At 41.9% G+C, this 18,469-nt stretch overlaps 1 protein-coding gene across 2 annotated transcripts in view; it reads right to left on the bottom strand.

The window, feature by feature from the left end:
* frmpd4 (FERM and PDZ domain containing 4) overlaps positions 1-15,672 on the bottom strand; it is a 31,485-nt gene extending 15,813 nt beyond the window's left edge. Inside the window, exon 1 of one of the 2 annotated variants that reach the window (XM_084688324.1) lies at positions 15,599-15,672. In XM_084688324.1, coding sequence (XP_084544450.1) covers positions 15,599-15,672 — 74 coding nt within the window. Of the gene's footprint in view, positions 1-7,241; positions 7,283-15,598 lie in introns of those variants that run through there. The other variant, XM_084688325.1, reaches the window with a different exon arrangement.
* Positions 15,673-18,469: the final 2,797 nt, after the last annotated feature.

The raw sequence follows: 18,469 nt of genomic DNA, 5'->3' as shown, positions 1-18,469 counted from the left end.
CAGTGAGGACTGTGAGCTTGGGGGGAAAAATCAACTAACAAAACACAACACCACTAATGCTTCCATCATCTTAAGAAAACAGAAATGAAGCCATAGTGGAGCCAGCTCACTTAACCTCATCAAAAAAGCACTTACCGGTGCTACTGGATGCATTAAATCTGCATGCATTCATATTTGGTCACAGCAAAAGACAGCTGAAAATAGCATTCATGTTGCCGAATACAGTACCATTGAGAAACAGAGAGAGAGAGAGAGCGAGAGAGAAAGAGAGAGAGAGAGAGAGAGAGAGAGAGAGAGAGAGAGAGAGAGAGAGAGAGAGAGAGAGAGAGAGAGAGAGAGAGAGAGAAAGAAAGAGAGATAACTTGGCCTCAAAGAGAAGCCTCTGACAACAATGGTGTGTTTGAGAGGTATTAGTGTTTCCATAAGAGTATGGATTTATTGGACCAACAGTCCATTAGCAGAGAGCAAGCACCCCTGGCTGTATATTTAGAAACAGCTCTATCCCAGACTGGACTGATGTATATGTGGTCTACAGGATCAGAGACAAGTTAATCTCAGTCATGTCCCACTTCTCATAATATCCACTATTTCCTGATGGATTGCAGAGGCGCGTTTCAAAAATGGTAAGCATTGCCCACAAACACAACAAGTGTCACTTCAACATGACTACAGCAGTAAGACATGTCCTACTCCTGCATTTTACCTTCAGCACTGCAGTTCTGTTCTCATCGTTTCAGTGGAAAAATAATCCGATGAATTTGTAAAGTCAAATGATCTCTCCAAAGTTGCCGTGGCTGAGGATAATGAATGAAGTCTAACATCTCTACATCTGTTGGAGTGCTTCATAATGGGGATCACTTTAGTCAGTTCTTGGGTAATCTGCATTCCTAACAAAAACCTTCAGCAACACATTTAGAAGTTGTTGTCACAGTGCGTAGAGCGTGTACAAAATGGTGCACTCTACTCACAGATTCAGTTGATGTGCCTTCAAAAAACCATTCTGAATCGACAAATTGTTGTGCAAAATCCATTCTCTTTATTTCCGCCACTCTCTCCTCTAATGGCCTAATGGTAGATATTTTGATCTTTGATTTCCTTTGTCTGTGCACAGGAGGTGCATCATGCCTTGAAGCCTGTGGTAGAATAATGGCCCCTGGATCAGTTGCAGAAGTTCAGCCACTGGTGGACATTGAAACCAAGTCCATTCGGCAGGCATTAATAAATGATGCCTGCACTATCACATAGGACTGAGTAATGGAGCACCAACTGGGTAACCCACGCTGTACAATTCATGGACAGGTAACCAGGAAACTCAGACAAACTACTATTTTAGAGTTTCTGTTTGGCTCTATGTTCAACAATGCTGAAAATAAGGAATGAGGGGTTGGATTCCTCTTAAATAAGTTGACTTGGGAAAATATCAGTTCAGCAGAGATCCCCCAAGGGAAGGAGGGTGCTGAATACGTACAGTACTGTTGAGTAAATCTCAACAGAAAACACTTAATCTTTTTAAATGTAAGCCAGTTCTAAAATGCATACATTGTCCACTGAATGTGAAAATGAACCACCCAAAGGACTGTAAAATCAAGACTGGAATATTAGAAATAATTGCTCCGGAAAGGTAAATCCGTCTTTTTAGATAAGATAATATGATAATACATAAGCAGAGAGAATCACTTGGGAGTGAAACAGAGGGAGAATAACAAGCAACGAAACGCTAGGACTCCTGGGAGGGTCGAAGTCTCTGTTGCTATGGCAATGAAGGTCAGTGGAGTTCAGGCCGCTTTATAATCCAAGCTGAAACACAGAGATCACGACCCTGACCACATTTAATAGAGGGACTTAATTTCACACATCCATCGTGGTATGCATGGTAAAAAGCATTATCCTCGTCTTCAAATGGGTGTTGTTGTCAGTATTCTTTCCAGTTCATAAAACGATTAAGTAGGTCATGGAAGACGTTTTTATTTGTGTGCCCGTGCATATCACTTTTCAGTGAATTATAAAAAACAGAACGATCAATCTCATCCTTTCTTTGTCACAGTCAGCCACTTCCAACGCCTCTCTCTCTCTCTCTCTCTCTCTCTCTCTCTCTCTCTCTCTCTCTCTCTCTCTCTCTCTCTCTCTCTCTCTCTCTCGTCTCGTTCTGTTTTTCTTCCCCTGATCTTTCCCTTCCCACGACTACCTGAGGATGCAGTATCCAGCAGACTCATTGGTTGTTAATGAAGAGTATTTTCTTCCTACTGAGCTTTATAGGTGGCAGAACACTTCACCTAGCTGGAGCATTCAAACCCACAAGCACTCGGCTTTGTCTGAATAATTCACAGGGATAATCTGCAGGCGTGTGGTCTGAAGCTGAAACTAAACCCAGACACTGGCACCAACATTCCTCCCATTACCAGTACAGAGTGTTAAGTGACTATCTGCCATTAAGGATCTAACATCACACTATGTCTCATAAACAGTACGGAAAAGCCTGTATAAACTAAATAGTTCACTGAATAGCTGCACTGCAACAAACACTACAGTAAACCATGTAATTTCCCTGAAGCAGCCAAGAGATGTGTGGCATAATAGTTCCAGGTGTGGGAAATATGTTAAGCTGTGCAGGGAATGTGTTGCGTAACAGTTATACGGTCTAACACTCAATTTCAGTTTGTTGAGTGAGGAACAAGTTGGGTAAAAGAGAGTCTACACACACATTGTCTTTTCCTTCCTGGCCATTTTCTCACACACAAACACCTACACACACGCGTGCACACACACACAAAGTGATTTCCTTGAATGCAGTAGCACGCATGAAAATCCTCAGTTTAGCCGACATGACAGAAGCAGTGCTGACCTCTGGATCAGTCCTGACTGGCAGTGCTGAAAGGGATCAGGCAGGATGACAGCAAACTGCTGTTCTCTGTTGTCCATTTCACTGACCAAAACTTAGTCCAAGTGATGGGAATTCAAATGCATACTTTCCAACCACGCTAACATGATGGTGTCTGGCTATGGAAGGTTATGGAATATGAAACAGTGGGAAGAGTTTGTGTTCATCTTGGAGGATTGTAAATGAGGGGCCTATTACAGTCTAAGGGAGCAGTACAGAGAATGAGAGAGATGATAATCTGACAGCTTTTCTATTGCAAGAACTCAGTCTGAAAGTTCAATTTACTAATGGTCTGCTTCATGGTTGTTTTTTTCTATGAAAAGTAGGATGGCTGATCTGACCTCTGTTAGTAAGTTGGCTCCAGCTGGCCACAGTCCTTCTGGCATGTGGCTATTTGACAGGTTTGTTTGGTCTATCAAGGCTGCATATCATTGCTTGCCAACTGAGAAGCGGTATTAAGCACCTACATGGCGCGTGAGAAATGAGTTGAGCAGGATTTAATAGCGTCATTAAAAGAGCAAACCCAAACTCTGTACATATTCAAAAACATTAGCTACTGATATCCTAAGAACACTGGATGTGCCTTCGGGCAGAAGCTTTCCTTAACTTGAGCTATTATTCCAAAAACAGATGAATATTGCATTTTGGTATTTGTCTTTGTAAGTGCTGATATTGTTGCCATGGGCAACAGCTCTACCGCATGCTGTTCTCAGCTGTGTCTGTAAAGGATGGTTTCCTTGGTGCTGTAGCTAATCTTCTATGGGTAGAGAAAATTACATCTCGGAACCAACCCACCCGCAAAGATCTTATAGTTTTACGGAGTGTGGTTGAAATCCTGCTGGCTCTGATCACAGTCTACCTGTGATCCACTGGGCACCAGTGCGTCATCAAATAAATATTCTCCTTCTGGAGCCATGGACCTCTGATGCACCAGTTCCAGGAAATGACTGGGCACTGCACCAGTAATAATGTTATAACACCCCCCCCCCCCCAACACACACACACACACAAAACCAATCAATATCTTTCACAACACCAGTCACTGTATAACTAATAAAATGCACAAACCCATCAAAATTGGCTCAGGCCAGAGTTTTATTTTTGACAGGGACACTTTAAAAGTTAATGAAATGCCATGCAAGGATGCACTGCACACACACACACACACACACACACACACACAAACACACAGACTACAGTATTTTGCCTTCCAGCTATGGGTAAGAAACTGCAGGAAATAAGGAAAGACAAGACACAATAACCTTTGGTCACGTACAAAAAAGCTAAACCACCCAGGGGCAAGGCAGCCTAATCACGTCTTACTGCCTGCACTTAGGCTAACCACAGTTTAAAACACCATGGGTTCCCATTCCAACCAATGAAATAATAACCCACCGTTAATGTCTTTAACATGTAATGTAATGTAAATGTAAAATAACTAAATGTAAATGTAATATATGACATTTTCTCAAACCCCTTTTTCTTCAATGTGCTTTGTCGGAGATAAACCCACTACAGTGAGGACGTCAGCCCTAAGGCACCAGCCTAGATTCAGATTCTCATGTACCTCTTTGTGCTAGTCACTGCTCTTCTATGCAAAGCTCTGGAAAAGGGAACAATGAGTGGGTGCCTCAAACCCAACCCTAACCCTAACCCAACATCTATGGTGTACAGTATACAGTGTCCCCCAAATAATGCCTCTAGTTTCAAAAGCAGACACATTACACAAAAGACTATTGAGGCCCTCGTGTACGCTGATGAACATTTTGTTCAAATTGTGTTCAACATTTTGGCCGGTAGGCACACACAAATAAATGCATTAAATTCATTATAAAATGCACTTTTTTTCTAAGCTTTTAAGCTTAAAAGATTCAATACAGAAGTAAACAACAGGAAACACACTGTGCAACATATCTGCATTATTCAGCAAATCTTGTTTTGAGGAGGCTGTACTTCCTCTGTTCTGTGTTCCGGGCTCTGGCCATTCTTAGGAGCCGAGCAGCAATCTTGCAATACTCACTGTCTCAATTTTAGCAAGGTCTTTTCTTAAACTACAGAATGGGGGTGTCATGCATTAAACATGCCTTTCCATACTTTGAGTTTCCTTTAAAATAACTTTTCATGAACCAAATGCCAAGCTTGTACCTTATTTATGCATGGTAGGAGCCCCTCTGCTGTGGTTTGCATGTCCTGTGTATAAAGAATAAACTCGGGTGGCTTTCAATGTTGTGCATGCCATAAGATTAATATGATTAAGATCTTTTGGTACGCATTTTTTTTTTATATTCTTCACAGATATTGCTGAATAAAATGGATTTAATTCAACAAGAACCAAATACACTGTTTTGATGCCTGAGATTCCCAGAATACATCTCCCTGCCCACAGAAACGCATGAGTCATAAGTGTGTTCTCAATTAACCTATTCCAGAATTCAATCCAAACAGGCTGCCTCTCATACAGCGAGCAATCCCTCTAAACAACAACACACCAGAGACAATCTTTGAAGTCATCTCAGAGCTCGAAGGGTTGAGAGTACCGTGAGGTGCCATTGCTAAGAACAGAAAATCAAGACAGGGACATTTCTTTCTGAGCACTGAGCCGTCTGCGGGAGCTGTGAGGCATTAAGCACAGCCAAGTGTCAAAGGCATTCATAGTCTCCAGGGCCCTTATGAAACACAAACATTGGATTACTGTGGTAAAATTGTCCTTTTTGTGCTCAGCTTGAACGATATCCTGCCGATTAGCATGCTAGCTGACACCAAGAGGAGAGACTGTGACAGGGGAATCTTCTAATCTTAGACTGCATTGCATGTGGCTTTATAAGCAGAGACAGGATGCTCCGCCTCAACAGGAACAGTATCAAAATCGATGCTACGTATGGAGAGGTTAGGACGCTGCGTTGACATCATCCGGAGGAACAGGCCTGTCCTGCCTTGTTTAAAATCAGTGTTGTTTTTCAACTCACGAATCACTGCACTCTTTACAGATACACACAAAATAGACTAAATAATAACTAAATAGATTACTCAAACATATCTGTTTGTTTACTAATTCAATGGAATAATCAGAGGAACCGCATCAACAGATGCTACGTAAAAAAAAGAAATGTTCATGCTCACTGTCATCATTACGCCCTTCTCAATTAGGCCTGCATCTCTTTTGAATAATTAAAAACATTCAGAAGGAAAACTGATATGTATTTAAATGTCAAAAAAGTACACTGTTTAAGTTGTTTCCCATCGCAAGAATGAATTAAACCTTTGAGTGCACCCAATACGATGTGTGGCATGTGATATTAGTTAGATTTAGATATTAGATTTGTAACCTGATCTGTCAGCCTTATGGCCTGAGTACGGATGGCTCTAAATCCCTTAGGAAAATTAAGCTGGTTCAGATCTCGCAACTCAAGGGTGCAAGGTGAGTGTCTGTCTTACGCAGAATTGATGTAAGACCTTCCACTCAGCTCCTATTTCATTTGTGCTAAGGATGAGTTCTAGTGTCTGAAGCCTAACAACCTGGCAATGGCCAAGTCCATGGGACTCTAGACAGAAGCCACCTAATCCACAGTGACTGAAGTCATTTCAAAGTGACGTTAATGAGGTTGCCAAATCAAGTCATCGTGATAAAATGTAAAGGTGTGAGCCCTCAGCCCTGGGTTTTTGTTGCTGACTAATAACCAGATCACTTTGTCAAACCTGGTGTAATGTGTGGTGTAAGCTTGTCAATTTACTTTGACATTATGGTGTCTACCATAGGCTTTATGCAGCAGTGAACCACCAAAACAATGGAAAAACTAAATAAAAAGAACAGGAAAAGTGAAGCAATGTGTCAAAACTAGAATATTATCCCCTTGTCATAATAACCTGACATTCGTGAATGTCTAATTGCTTTGAGAAAAGCAATTAGCAAAAATTTATAACAACATAGGAAGTATGATTTTGTTGAATGAGTGTACCTGTTTCATTACAGTGCAAGAGCACTTTTATACATCTTTTTTATTCATTTATTTTGCCTCAGTGAATCCTCCCACGCACCTCATTAAGTTTAGGCACTTTAGCCTCTGTTGCTAACTAACCCCCAGCCCCCAGCCCCCACCCACTCCATGTCGAGAGTCACCCACCCAACCCCAATCTCTATCACTCACCCGTGCCTTGCATGGATCACGTGTGTCAGAACGCAGACAGAGTTATAATGATAATCCTCAAACAATAAGTGCACTTACAACATACATTACCCCCAATCTCCCATCCCCTAGCTCGGTGTAAATCCCCTCTCTCCCCTCTAAAGCGTGCCTCTGGAGGGAGGACACAGCCCCGGTCCACAGATGCTGTGCACACTCACGGCAGCATCCATCCCACTCACCCTGTCAGCTTTGGCATCTTCACAAAGCTGAACACATCCATGTGTGCAGCGGACTGCAGTCAGCGGCTACAGAATCTACCATCGACTTCACTCCCTCTCCATTGTCCAACTGTCTTTAGTGGTTGGAGGAATAAATAATTCAGAAAACAAAACAAAAAAAGCGTAGCTTCCACAAGTCAGGTGGAGAGATTAGTCCTCTTGCCGGGGCTTCTGCATGGCTGAGTGATTGCTGTGTCCTCGCCTCAGCGGCACAAATCCACAGCCCATGGAACAGGATCTGGCAGTGCCCAGCCTCCCTGGTTACATCCTTCAAAGCATGCCTCCGTTGGGCGTGTTAAGCTACCTTCATTTCATTTCCATCGCAGTGGAATGATGTGCAGGAGCCGCACAGTAACAACAGCTTTGGAGAGAGGCAGAGAGAAAGAGAGGGAGTGTGAGAGGGAGGCAGAGGGAGAGGGAGAGGGGGAATGAGAGAGATGCAGCGAGAGAGGAAATGAGAGAGGGAGCATAAAAGAAAGTAAGGGAGGGATGGATGGAGAGTCAGGAGACTGAGAGAGAAGGATGGAATACCAGTGAGAGTTAGAACAAGAGAGAGAGAAACATGAATAGAGAGAAAAAGAGAGAGTGAGTGAGAGAGATAGAGAGTGATAGGGAGGCAGGAGAGACAGAAACAGGAGGGGGGGGAGGGGGTTAGAGGGATTGGGAGTAGGGGTAGGCTGGGGTTGTGGGGCCACACAAATCACTTGTGATTGATGTAGCCAGCTCCCTTGAATTTCCCCTCTCCTCTACAGAGGCCAGACTCATCTATTCCCTGGCTTGAGGTGTATTTTCAGAATGAAAGGGGAAGAAGAAGGAGGAGAATCCACCAGGGTGTGATTGTTGTTGTTGCCCAGGAAGAGGTGAGGCAAATGGAAGAGGGACTGAGAGAAGGACAGACGAGTGATACAGAGACAAAGAGAGAAGATAGAGAGATAGAGAGAGAGAGAAATAGAGAGATGTGCTGCAAACAATAGTTGAGCACTAAAGTAGAGACAGAAAGATAAAGAAATAAAGCAGTATGAAAGGAAAACCCCATCTTCTTTGTGGCTGTACTTTGTGCTGTACTGTAGCTACTGAAAAGGCAATAAACACCATCACTAAGATTACATACTCCATCCAACACAACCAAAAGGACAGTATAAGCCAAGGAATGCCTAAAGTACAGTATACATTCAAATATTAAGGTAAACACCGTGCCTTGTATAATATCCATTTATTAAAGGCACATTTTACAATATCACTCGGGGAAAAAACAGTTTGGAAATGTTGTCATTAATTTGTATTTTAAGTACATACAAACTGTATGTACAGGTGCTACACAACTGTACCAAAAGCAGAGTTATATATGTAGTGCAAATGAAGGCAGCGCTGGACTGAGATTTCTACCCATTCAGCCGGTCAGCAGCACGATAGCAGAAAACCTAGGAAGCACATTTATTCCCCTACATTTTACATTTCTAATAATGTGTATTTCCCACGTCCTTGACGAAGCTCAGAATCACAAACTGAATTTATTTTCAAATCCATTTTCAATATTTTTTCTGAAAATGTATCCTGCATTGCCATGCCCGCGATAATGAAAGGGGGGGATATTTCCAAAATAAATACAGTGCTATAGACTGTTGTATTCCCCACAACACTGCTGCACAAACTACAGTAGGTTCAGCACACACACTACAGCAGTCTCCCAGCGCAATGATCGATCACCACATGTCCATTATCCAATAGAGGAAGAATCTCCCCTCATTAATCAAAGACCATAGATAAGGCACCTCTGTCAAAAACCACCATGAGGCCATTTAGATCCTTGTGGTCTGGCTGGTGCATAGAGTGTGATGCTACGTCATGCCCACAGACACTCTGATCAAATTTACCTTTTGCTGTAATAATCGCAAATCATTGTTGACCATGGTAATGTGTAAACCATGTTGTACATATCATACATTTTCTACTGCATTCCAACCACTTATCCTTAACCCAAAACTTAAATCCCTTGATATTTGTAGAACAACATAAAAATAGAGATTATTATCATTCATTCCTGATTTACTTCAGTAAGAGTTAACAGAATAACCTACTGTATAAAATGTTAGCATTACAGATATTGACATAATACTGTATCACATCATTATGCTTGTGCCTAAGAGCAAGTTGGAGGTAAAAAATGTTTTATACTAGAGTCACTAGGAAGAGTAGGTAATATGATTGTGTGTGGGGCACTGGGGTTTATGGAATATTAAACAGCCCCATCAATAACATGGCTCCATATGGCAACAGTAAATAGAATAGGAATACTGGGATGCAGACCGAGGCATTTAAAGTGATGATTTGTAACTGTTTCTCCAGACAAGCTGCAACCATTCTATATTAAAACGCCACAACGTGTTAGCCTCTGGAGAGTGAGTCAAAGTGCCTTTCCGAGGAGTGAGGCGCCCAATAAAGAAAGATGTCATTTCCACTCTAGTCAGCCTCATGATTAGTCGGATGTTCTCTGTGAGCTGTAGCTGCCGCTCGATCAGTCAAACTTCACCAAAATCCACAGTTCTCTTACAAGCCACATTTACCAGCAAAGGCAGGCTAATCTTGGCAAGTTAAACTGATCTTGTGGTTTGAGTTTCTAAGAAAAGAAAAAGACTTTTCAGGATAAATTCCACAGACAATGATGATTTTGATCTTGGCCCACTTGTTCCTCCTGTAGAGGCCAGGCTGAGGGGGGAATCCACAGTTGTGGTCCAGGGCAACATCTTTTTTTCCAAGGCCCAAACAGGACATGTACTGTGGAACACACAGATCAGTGAGCTGAGCGTATCTGACAGTCTGTCTGATCTGCACGCTCTGGCTCCCATGGCGGAGGGATTGAAGGACTCAGCGAATTTGGGCTTGTTAAGTTTGTCCGTCTGGGCACTAGTCCCAGAGGCCGGTCAGAGTGGCAGAGGATATTAGGGTCAGGCAGGAGGGATATCGAGAGAAACTATGGCTCAGTTGCTTACCAATCAAATTCCCCTTCGTTCTATCCCCACCAATTCCATTCCTCCTCCTGAGCCAGTAAAAAAAAAACGCTGATTTGTATTCATTTGACTTCACTGGGACACTTAATATCTACCAGTGCTTAAATTCTGCAAGTCCAGAATTTGACTTAAGTAACTTGCCTTATAAAGCTAAAATAAGCTCTGGGTAAATCGCTTTGAGGGGAACTTAACATACGGACTGATTGTGTTTGTTATATGTTAAATTATGCCTGATCCATTATGGCTAATTATAAATCTATAATAATACATTATTTATCACCTAATGTCTTACTGTAGATATTTACGATATTGTGAAGATTTAGTTTAAAACATTTATTAAAACACCCAAAATGTAACAAAAACGTTCAGATGCCCTATGTGAGCAAAAAGGAAACTCTGAGAGAAAAGTAAATAAGACCACTTCTACCAGAGCACACCAGGGGGGGTCAAGCAGAAACATCAGATGTTACACTGTAACTCAGACTTCATCAAACATTGAATTTTGATGACACAAAATTGTTCAAGCTGCATGAAGAAAATAGCCTGTCTTCCAAAGTGGCCAATCCAGTGTTTTTGTGTCAGCCAATGGGGGTAAAGATTGTACTGTGCTTGCAGGAGCACAGGGATGTGAGGATGCTGTATCAGAGCTCATTCTGCCCTCTCACCCTCACCTGGCACCACTACCCTCTGGCCCTAACCAGATGTGTGCGTCAGCAGTCGTCACACTAGGCTGGTCCCTAATATGGTCCACTAACATCACCCTTCCCCCAGTCAGCCTCACTGTGCGTGTGTGTGTGTGTATGTGTGTGTACACGAAAGATGCATATATGTGTGTGAGTGAAAGTGAGATTTTCAACAGAGAAAATGCCAAAGATCAAAGAACTATAATGGAAGAGAGAGAGAACAAAAGAGAGAGGCAGAAGAGAAAGAGTGAGAGAGAGAGAGAGAGAGAGAGAGAGAGAGAGAGAGAGAGAGAGAGAGAGAGAGAGAGAGAGAGAGAGAGAGAGAGAGAGAGAGAGAGAAAGAAAGAGACAGAGGACCCCCATAGACTCATAAAGCCTGTTCTACACTCTTTGGAAAGTATTCATAGACCTGGAATGTTTTTACAGTATGTCGTAATACCAAAACAGGTGTGCTGCAGAGAATGATAAATTATGTGACAATGATATTGGCATTACAAGTGGAGTTAAACGTGTCTGAGCTTGTGAGAAGTACATAGCTTTCGATTAACGTGGCAAACCTTGCGTCCTTCCTGTATAGGTACAGTGCACTGCAACATTTACAGTTACAAGCTCACGGTGGTAGACTTTCCTCAAAGAAACTGCATAGATTACTATGTAATATATCACCAAACTCTGGTTCAGAAGCTCCATTGACCAGTCTGATCTATTTACATAACCTAGTGGAAAGTGCAATTACACATCCTAGCATTGCCACCAGGGCAACACACGCACTAGCACATACTATAAATTTCAACTTGAGAAAAACATAGGTAAGGAACGGTAATCTTTACATACTATAGCTATGTGTGGAATTATAGTGTTGTATGTTATACTGGGCTAAAAAGTCAACCAAGGTTAATCCACAATCCTGGAACCATAATAATCCAGATAATATGGCTAAACGAGATATCTAAATAAAAACTGATATTTTTATAATTTATAAACTCATTAGTGAATCATCTATTTCTGTACGTATTTGACCGGTTTCAACTTCTGTGGGTTACATTTTATAATCAACCCAGACACCAGCTGATTAGATGCTCCAAAGCAATCCTCCTACAACACCAGGAATTCAACATAAATGAGCAATCATCAACTGATTGCAACTGAACAACCCTGTCAAACACAGAAAAAAACATATTCATGTGACTCTGGAACAGCTCTACTCACTGAATGACAGTGAAGACTCCCAGTTCGTTGTCATCGGGGTTCATGGTGGCTTGCCTCAACGCCGCTCTGACGGCCCTGCTTCACTCACAATCACTGCTTTGCACCTTTTGCCAGGGTCCAGAGTCTCCACGCCACGCTTGATTTGGAGTTACCATAGGCGACTGAGCTGGCCTGACTAAGCTGTTCAGCCGTTATCACAAACTCTGGCTCTGGCCGGGTAAGAGAGCTGTGGCCCGGGGCTGGAGACTGGAGCTGTCCCTTCTGCCTCAGTAATGAAATAGCATCACATTCCAGGCCAGTGCATCAGAAAGCAAAGGGGGATCAATGGAGAGCAGCCGGGCTCCAATGGGTGGCTGCGCTGGTGTAAGGGGGCTCCGCGGAGGTAAAGAGCACTGATACAAATGGAAAATCTAGTCGGTCAGCATTTCCATCTGTCCGGTTTATGTAGCTATAATAGGAGAGACTGGGTCAAAAGATAAATAAATACCTGTTGGAACATTGCAGAAATTAAATTTTTTACTTTGGATACAAAGGTTATTGTACGCTGTGTAATAGCACAGTGTACGAGCGCTGGTGAAGTTCAAAATCCATTTATTCACAATATAAAAATGATAAACCATCAATCTCTCATGGCTTTGGACAATGCATCTGGTGTTTATAGTACTCAACATCATCTAACATAAGCCCTTGTTATAATCCTTAATATATCCCTCTATTAAATGACAAACAATCCTTTCATATAGAGAAGGCCGAACATACCTACCCCCCACCCCTAAACCTGAAACATTAATAGACATTAGTTTAGCCAGGCTTGCAATTATTTTCATGTATGCGTTGTGTATAAACAATATAGATCATGTCTTTGTTGTGTTTTGTCTTTTTTTATGAATAAAGTGTGTTGTGCTACCACTTAATCTTTAGACGAGTAGATTATCAGGGGAGCATTCTCTTTAAAAGACAGGGAATGACAGCATTATAATAATTCACGTTGGATTATGGTGATCAGGCTCCTTCATGCTTGAATGACATTCTCACTCTCCCATTAGTTATGAACTGAAGCACGTGTGTTTGCCTCTGTCTTTGCAAGCAAAGAAAATGCGATTGCGTAACCCCGTCCCCTGCCATGCGCACAGACAGAGGCTCTGAGCAGGCTCTGTCTGATTCCCTTCCTGTATTGTTGTGGCAGCAGGTGAAGGAATGCCCTACAGGGAGTCTGTGCAACACTGAAACTGTGTGTTCAACTGTGTGTCATCTAACGTTCCACATTCCCCTGCCTTTATGGTTTAACTACCGGGCACAGTCAAATTAGCATGACTATATATGGCCCAGAATAACCATATGGCCCACACCACAGAGAGATCCAGTGAGTTAACATTTTACAAAAGTAGATCCCCTCATGACATAAATACTTACACATGAACTATTCCAGTCATGTGGGCTGACACTTGCCCTGGGCCACAGTCCAGTGCAGCGCTGTTTTTCCATGACACACACACACACACACACATACACACACACACACACACACAGGCTCCACCATACCATTTAGCATACCCTGTAGTTCAGCGGGGAGGCAACACTATGGTGTGTACACCTTATTCACTGGTATATACATTTGGTATATTACATTTACAATGTTATTACATTAATAACAGTACATTAAAAATGTTATTACTTTCTTCATTTGAAGATGGTGATAGGTGGTGATACAGTACTACTGACTAAACAATGTTTGGAAAATTGGATTTAACAGAAGTGTGCGTGGGAGGAGGCCTGAACCTTTTCGTGTCTCAGACAGCTGGAGTGTCTGACTACACAAGGTTCCAAGTATCTGGATAATTGGCAGTCGAAAAGAAAAGAGACAAAAACTAGGAGAGTAACACCAGTGACTGCAAAATGGGCACAAGGGACAAACTACAGCAACAAAAAGATGACTTTTGGTACCATACATTTAAATGCAAATAATTTGACAGTTTATCACGATAGTAATGCATACTTGCGTTATGCAGAGAAACGGAAGCTGTTTTCTCATTGAAAGACGTAGACTTTATGGAGCAGAACAAACAAAGGATGCGGTAATTTGCATAAAATGATGAGAGTAGCTCCATGCAGAACAAGAGAACTGGTATTAATATACTAAGCACAGCTGAAGCAGGGTACTACTCTGTAAAGGTTATTACTGTGTTTGGAAAACATGCAGACAATTATTATACAAACAATGATTTATTTGGCTATGCTAAATTGAACAATTATAACCTTTTTCATGTTGATGGGATGTACACAGATGGCTTATCAATCATGTTCAGTTATGAACAGAGATAAATTTAAAAAAAACATTCATGTCAATTAGAGAAAATAAACAGAAGAAACTCTTTAGGTCTCTCATGCTAAACCCTCTATTTCCCATCCAAGCAATACATTCACTTCACATTTTGTAATCCTTATTTCCATGACAAAATGAAGTTTCTAATGTGACTTAGTGTGACTTGATAAAAGCAGTGGTTTAGTGGTTGGAGTCAGATGGCTGAGCAGTTAGGGAATCGCTAGTTCGATTCCCGGCTGTGCAAAATTACGTTGTCCTTGGGCAAGGCACTTCACCCTACTTACCTCGGGGGGAATGTCCCTGTACTTACTGTAAGTCGCTCTGGATAAGAGCGTCTGCTAAATGACTAAATGTAAATGTAAATGTAATGAGACTTAGTGTGACTTGATAAAAGCAGTGGTTAACCACAGCACACTGTAAAGAGACAGTGTTAGTACAATGCGCCTCTCTGGAGCTGGACAGGAAGTTCCGGAATGATGCACAGAAGTCAATCCCAGTCAATGAGATTTCAGGATATCATATTGCCAAAATCAGATAGCAGCTCTTGTGTCAACACGCTAGAGCGGCCCCACCCTGCAGCTTTGGGAGGATAGGATTCAGAGGATCCAGCAATTATCTGTAATGGGGGAGAAAAATCGATGTGTCCATGGAAAGCCGGTAAGGTCACCCAGCGGAGGGTGTCACAGTGAGTGGACATGGTGTACGAGTGGACTAGGTCTAAACCGTAGCTCATTACAGCACTACTGTCAAGGGTTTGCATACTTATACATTGGTTTTATATACTTTGCAACACTCAACCAGTACCTTCTTCTGAAACAGTATACATTGTTCTAAGCATGGACAGCACAGCCATAAGGTTACTGCTCTGTGCAACATGAAGAATATGGGTGAAAGTATCCACACTGTCAATCGATATCTGATTATCAGCATCAGTGACACTGACACAAAGTTGTCAAACAAGGATGTAGAACGGAACCAAAGCGACCATGTTACTTGTTCCCACTGAAACCAATAGTCTACACACAGTTCTCCATCATCTCCACGTCTTTTTCTGAATGAACAGCCGTACCCATAACAAGCACCCATAACACTCACCCTGGCTGATCTTGGTCCACTGTGTTGATAGCACAGCCCTCTACTGTAGGCTCCTCTCTGTCCTCCACATCCATGTCTCTACTTTCCAGCCTACTGGCTTAGCTTGCACTGTTGAAGTGAAGACTGAGCAAGTGAGGGTAATGTACCTTATTCCGGACGGAGAAGCTCTTGGTAGCAGGAGGAAGAGCGAGGAGGGAAGGTGCTCCTCAAACTGTTCTCCTTGAGACATCGAGAGTCAGATATCAATTCTATCAACAGTAAGAGGATATTGAGAAATCAATAGCTAGAGGCCATTTATGTTTCGAGGTTCAGTCAGAGTGGCAATATGAAACGCTGTGGCCTAGTCTTGATGCAGGAGTTGCTTCTATAAGTGGTTAATCAGAAGCTTGTCTGACCCCTAAATTGCATTCTGCTCTTACCAGTGATGCCATTTTCCCTTTCATTATGAGGGATGCATTCTAGACGAGTAAGAGAACTGGCAATTGGAGCTCTCTAAAATATGATAGCACCCAAATAACTCTCTAAAGGAATTACAAGGCTCTTAAAATCTCAGCAGAGATTTCAGTTTCAAAAACACTTGCAACAAAGTGAGAATCCATTATATGTGACCATAGACTTATAGAAGAAATGACTGGGATTACAGTATTTGTATAACGTATTTCATTATTGATTCATGTGTTTATGTATATTTTTTCTAACATCGGACAATTACAGTACTTTCGATTAACCTATTACCTGACCTCTAAAAGGCAGTGTTCATTGTTCAAATACTGACAGTGCTGTCAAACACCCTGAACCATCCACATCAACGTATTACACAAGACATCCATCTGTGACACCCACCATCAGAGCACCATGTGCACCTCCAAGAGAAGCAGTAATGAGAACGGTTCATAGTGTACAGACTTGACTAACAGACCCATTAAAAGCATGTCAGGCTAGCTGGAAATAATTGGGCTGTATGAGAGTGCTCGGCTCTGTAAGATCCAAACTCGGCAACAATGATCTGGGTATTAATGTGGATTACGTAACGATGAAGAAAACACAAAACAAAGGAAATACAAAACCACCATCTAAAGGAAAGCAGGCCATGTTTATTTAGGAAAGTAACTTTTCTTTAAAACAAATCTGTTTCATTCATTGAGTATTTGAAAGACTAGAAATAATTAAAAAGGTAAAAAAGCCAGTTGCAAAATAACAGTTGGTTAAACAAATAGAAATACCGGTAAGCACCATTGTTATGAACTTGGCAATACATAAACAATAGCCACTTACTGTAGTTAAATGACTGTTAACCAAGACCATGTTTACACTTCAGAACATAATGCACCTTCAATGACAGTCTGCAAACTACAGTCTTGATAGGGTGCAGTGTACACCAGCACAGACCAGTGCCCAAAGAAAGAACTGCATTCAGAACAGAACTTGGGACTGCACACTTTTTCCTATGTTCAAACTACTGTCCTGCCGCAATAAAAGTATGCCAAACATTCTTTGTTTAAATAACCTAAACACAAAGTATTTTATTCAAATAAAATCATTTATATTACAATAACACTTTGGTGCTAATGGACATATTTGATCATAATATGAAAACCATAATGTCTTCTTATAACCATAATAACTAAGGCTGGTCTTTCTGAGGGATTTACCATGCTTCTCACTGGTGTAGAGGTAACCTAATAAATCATTGGAGAACATTCCTCTCACAGACTGTACTGTGGAACCCCCAGCAGCTTGCAAGGTTCCAGAAAAACAGCTCTGGGTTCTGCAGCACCCTCGTACCCCCTTCAGATAAATCTCTCCCATAAGGTTCTAGCTAATCACTGTCACTGACAATCTCCACTAGACTGCCGAAGGTGAATAAGCCAAGCACATTTCAAATAACCATCACTGGATTTTACCTTGGCAAAGAAAGGTCTTACTGTGATTCATGTTATTTAGACACCACTAGAGGTCTCTGTTTCATTAAAAATCACCATCATGAATTGATATAAAGGGAAATTCCTACTGAAGGTACTATGATGATCTCTCTGACCACCCTTACACAGTAGGAGAACTAGTATGAGTAGTACCCTGGTTTAGGCCAGCTCTATTCATCATGTTTTCCACCCCTCTGTTGTGTTACAGATGTTACTTGATGTAAACTCCCAGTGGTGTGGTTCTCCTAAAGAAATGACATGAGGGGAAGTCAGATGAGGATCTGTTTCGGGGTTTATGCTAAACCTCAGGAGCAAGTGGATCAAACGGAGAGAGCCTCTTATCATCACTTCCTCTGTCTGTTAAGGGGGTTCCAGTATCTGATGCAGCTTTTATCATGGCCATACAGTCCTGGTTCACATGCCATGTTATCTGACATGTCCCTTCCCCAGGGCTCCCACAGGAAAAGCCTGTTCCCATGCCACAATATGCTAGGCAGTGAAGAAGCAACTATACTCAGGAGGAAGAATGTTTTTGTAAAGTTTAGGGAGTGGGTTAGGAATGGTTTTAACACAGAAAGACTACAAAGGCACATTCACCGGTCAGTATTGGAATGCGTCATTTTTGGAAACTCGTTGGACAAGCACTTAAGTTTACAGGTATACAGGAAGGAATTTGTAAAGGAATTGTAAAAACACTTTTATTATTCAATTTAGTTACTCCCAAAAATGTGTATGAATTGACTTTGTATCGCCTTAGTGTCGCACTATCCTACGGAAGCAACCAGTGCGTGCCAGGCCATAGACTTGGGACAGGCACATGCATTGGATATTACTCAGGGGGGCGCAGCCCGGTGACGCTCGCACAGTTGTGAAACTGTTGCCGTCTCCATCCATCCATCCTGAGGATTTTAGAATCAAATCACAAACGGATTTGATGTCAAGTGGAGCT

Source organism: Hypomesus nipponensis, chromosome 23 (assembly GCF_054491055.1).
Source record: "Hypomesus nipponensis isolate SF chromosome 23, ASM5449105v1, whole genome shotgun sequence".
NCBI classification, from domain to species: domain Eukaryota; kingdom Metazoa; phylum Chordata; class Actinopteri; order Osmeriformes; family Osmeridae; genus Hypomesus; species Hypomesus nipponensis.
This window is presented reverse-complemented; position numbering and strand designations above follow the sequence as displayed.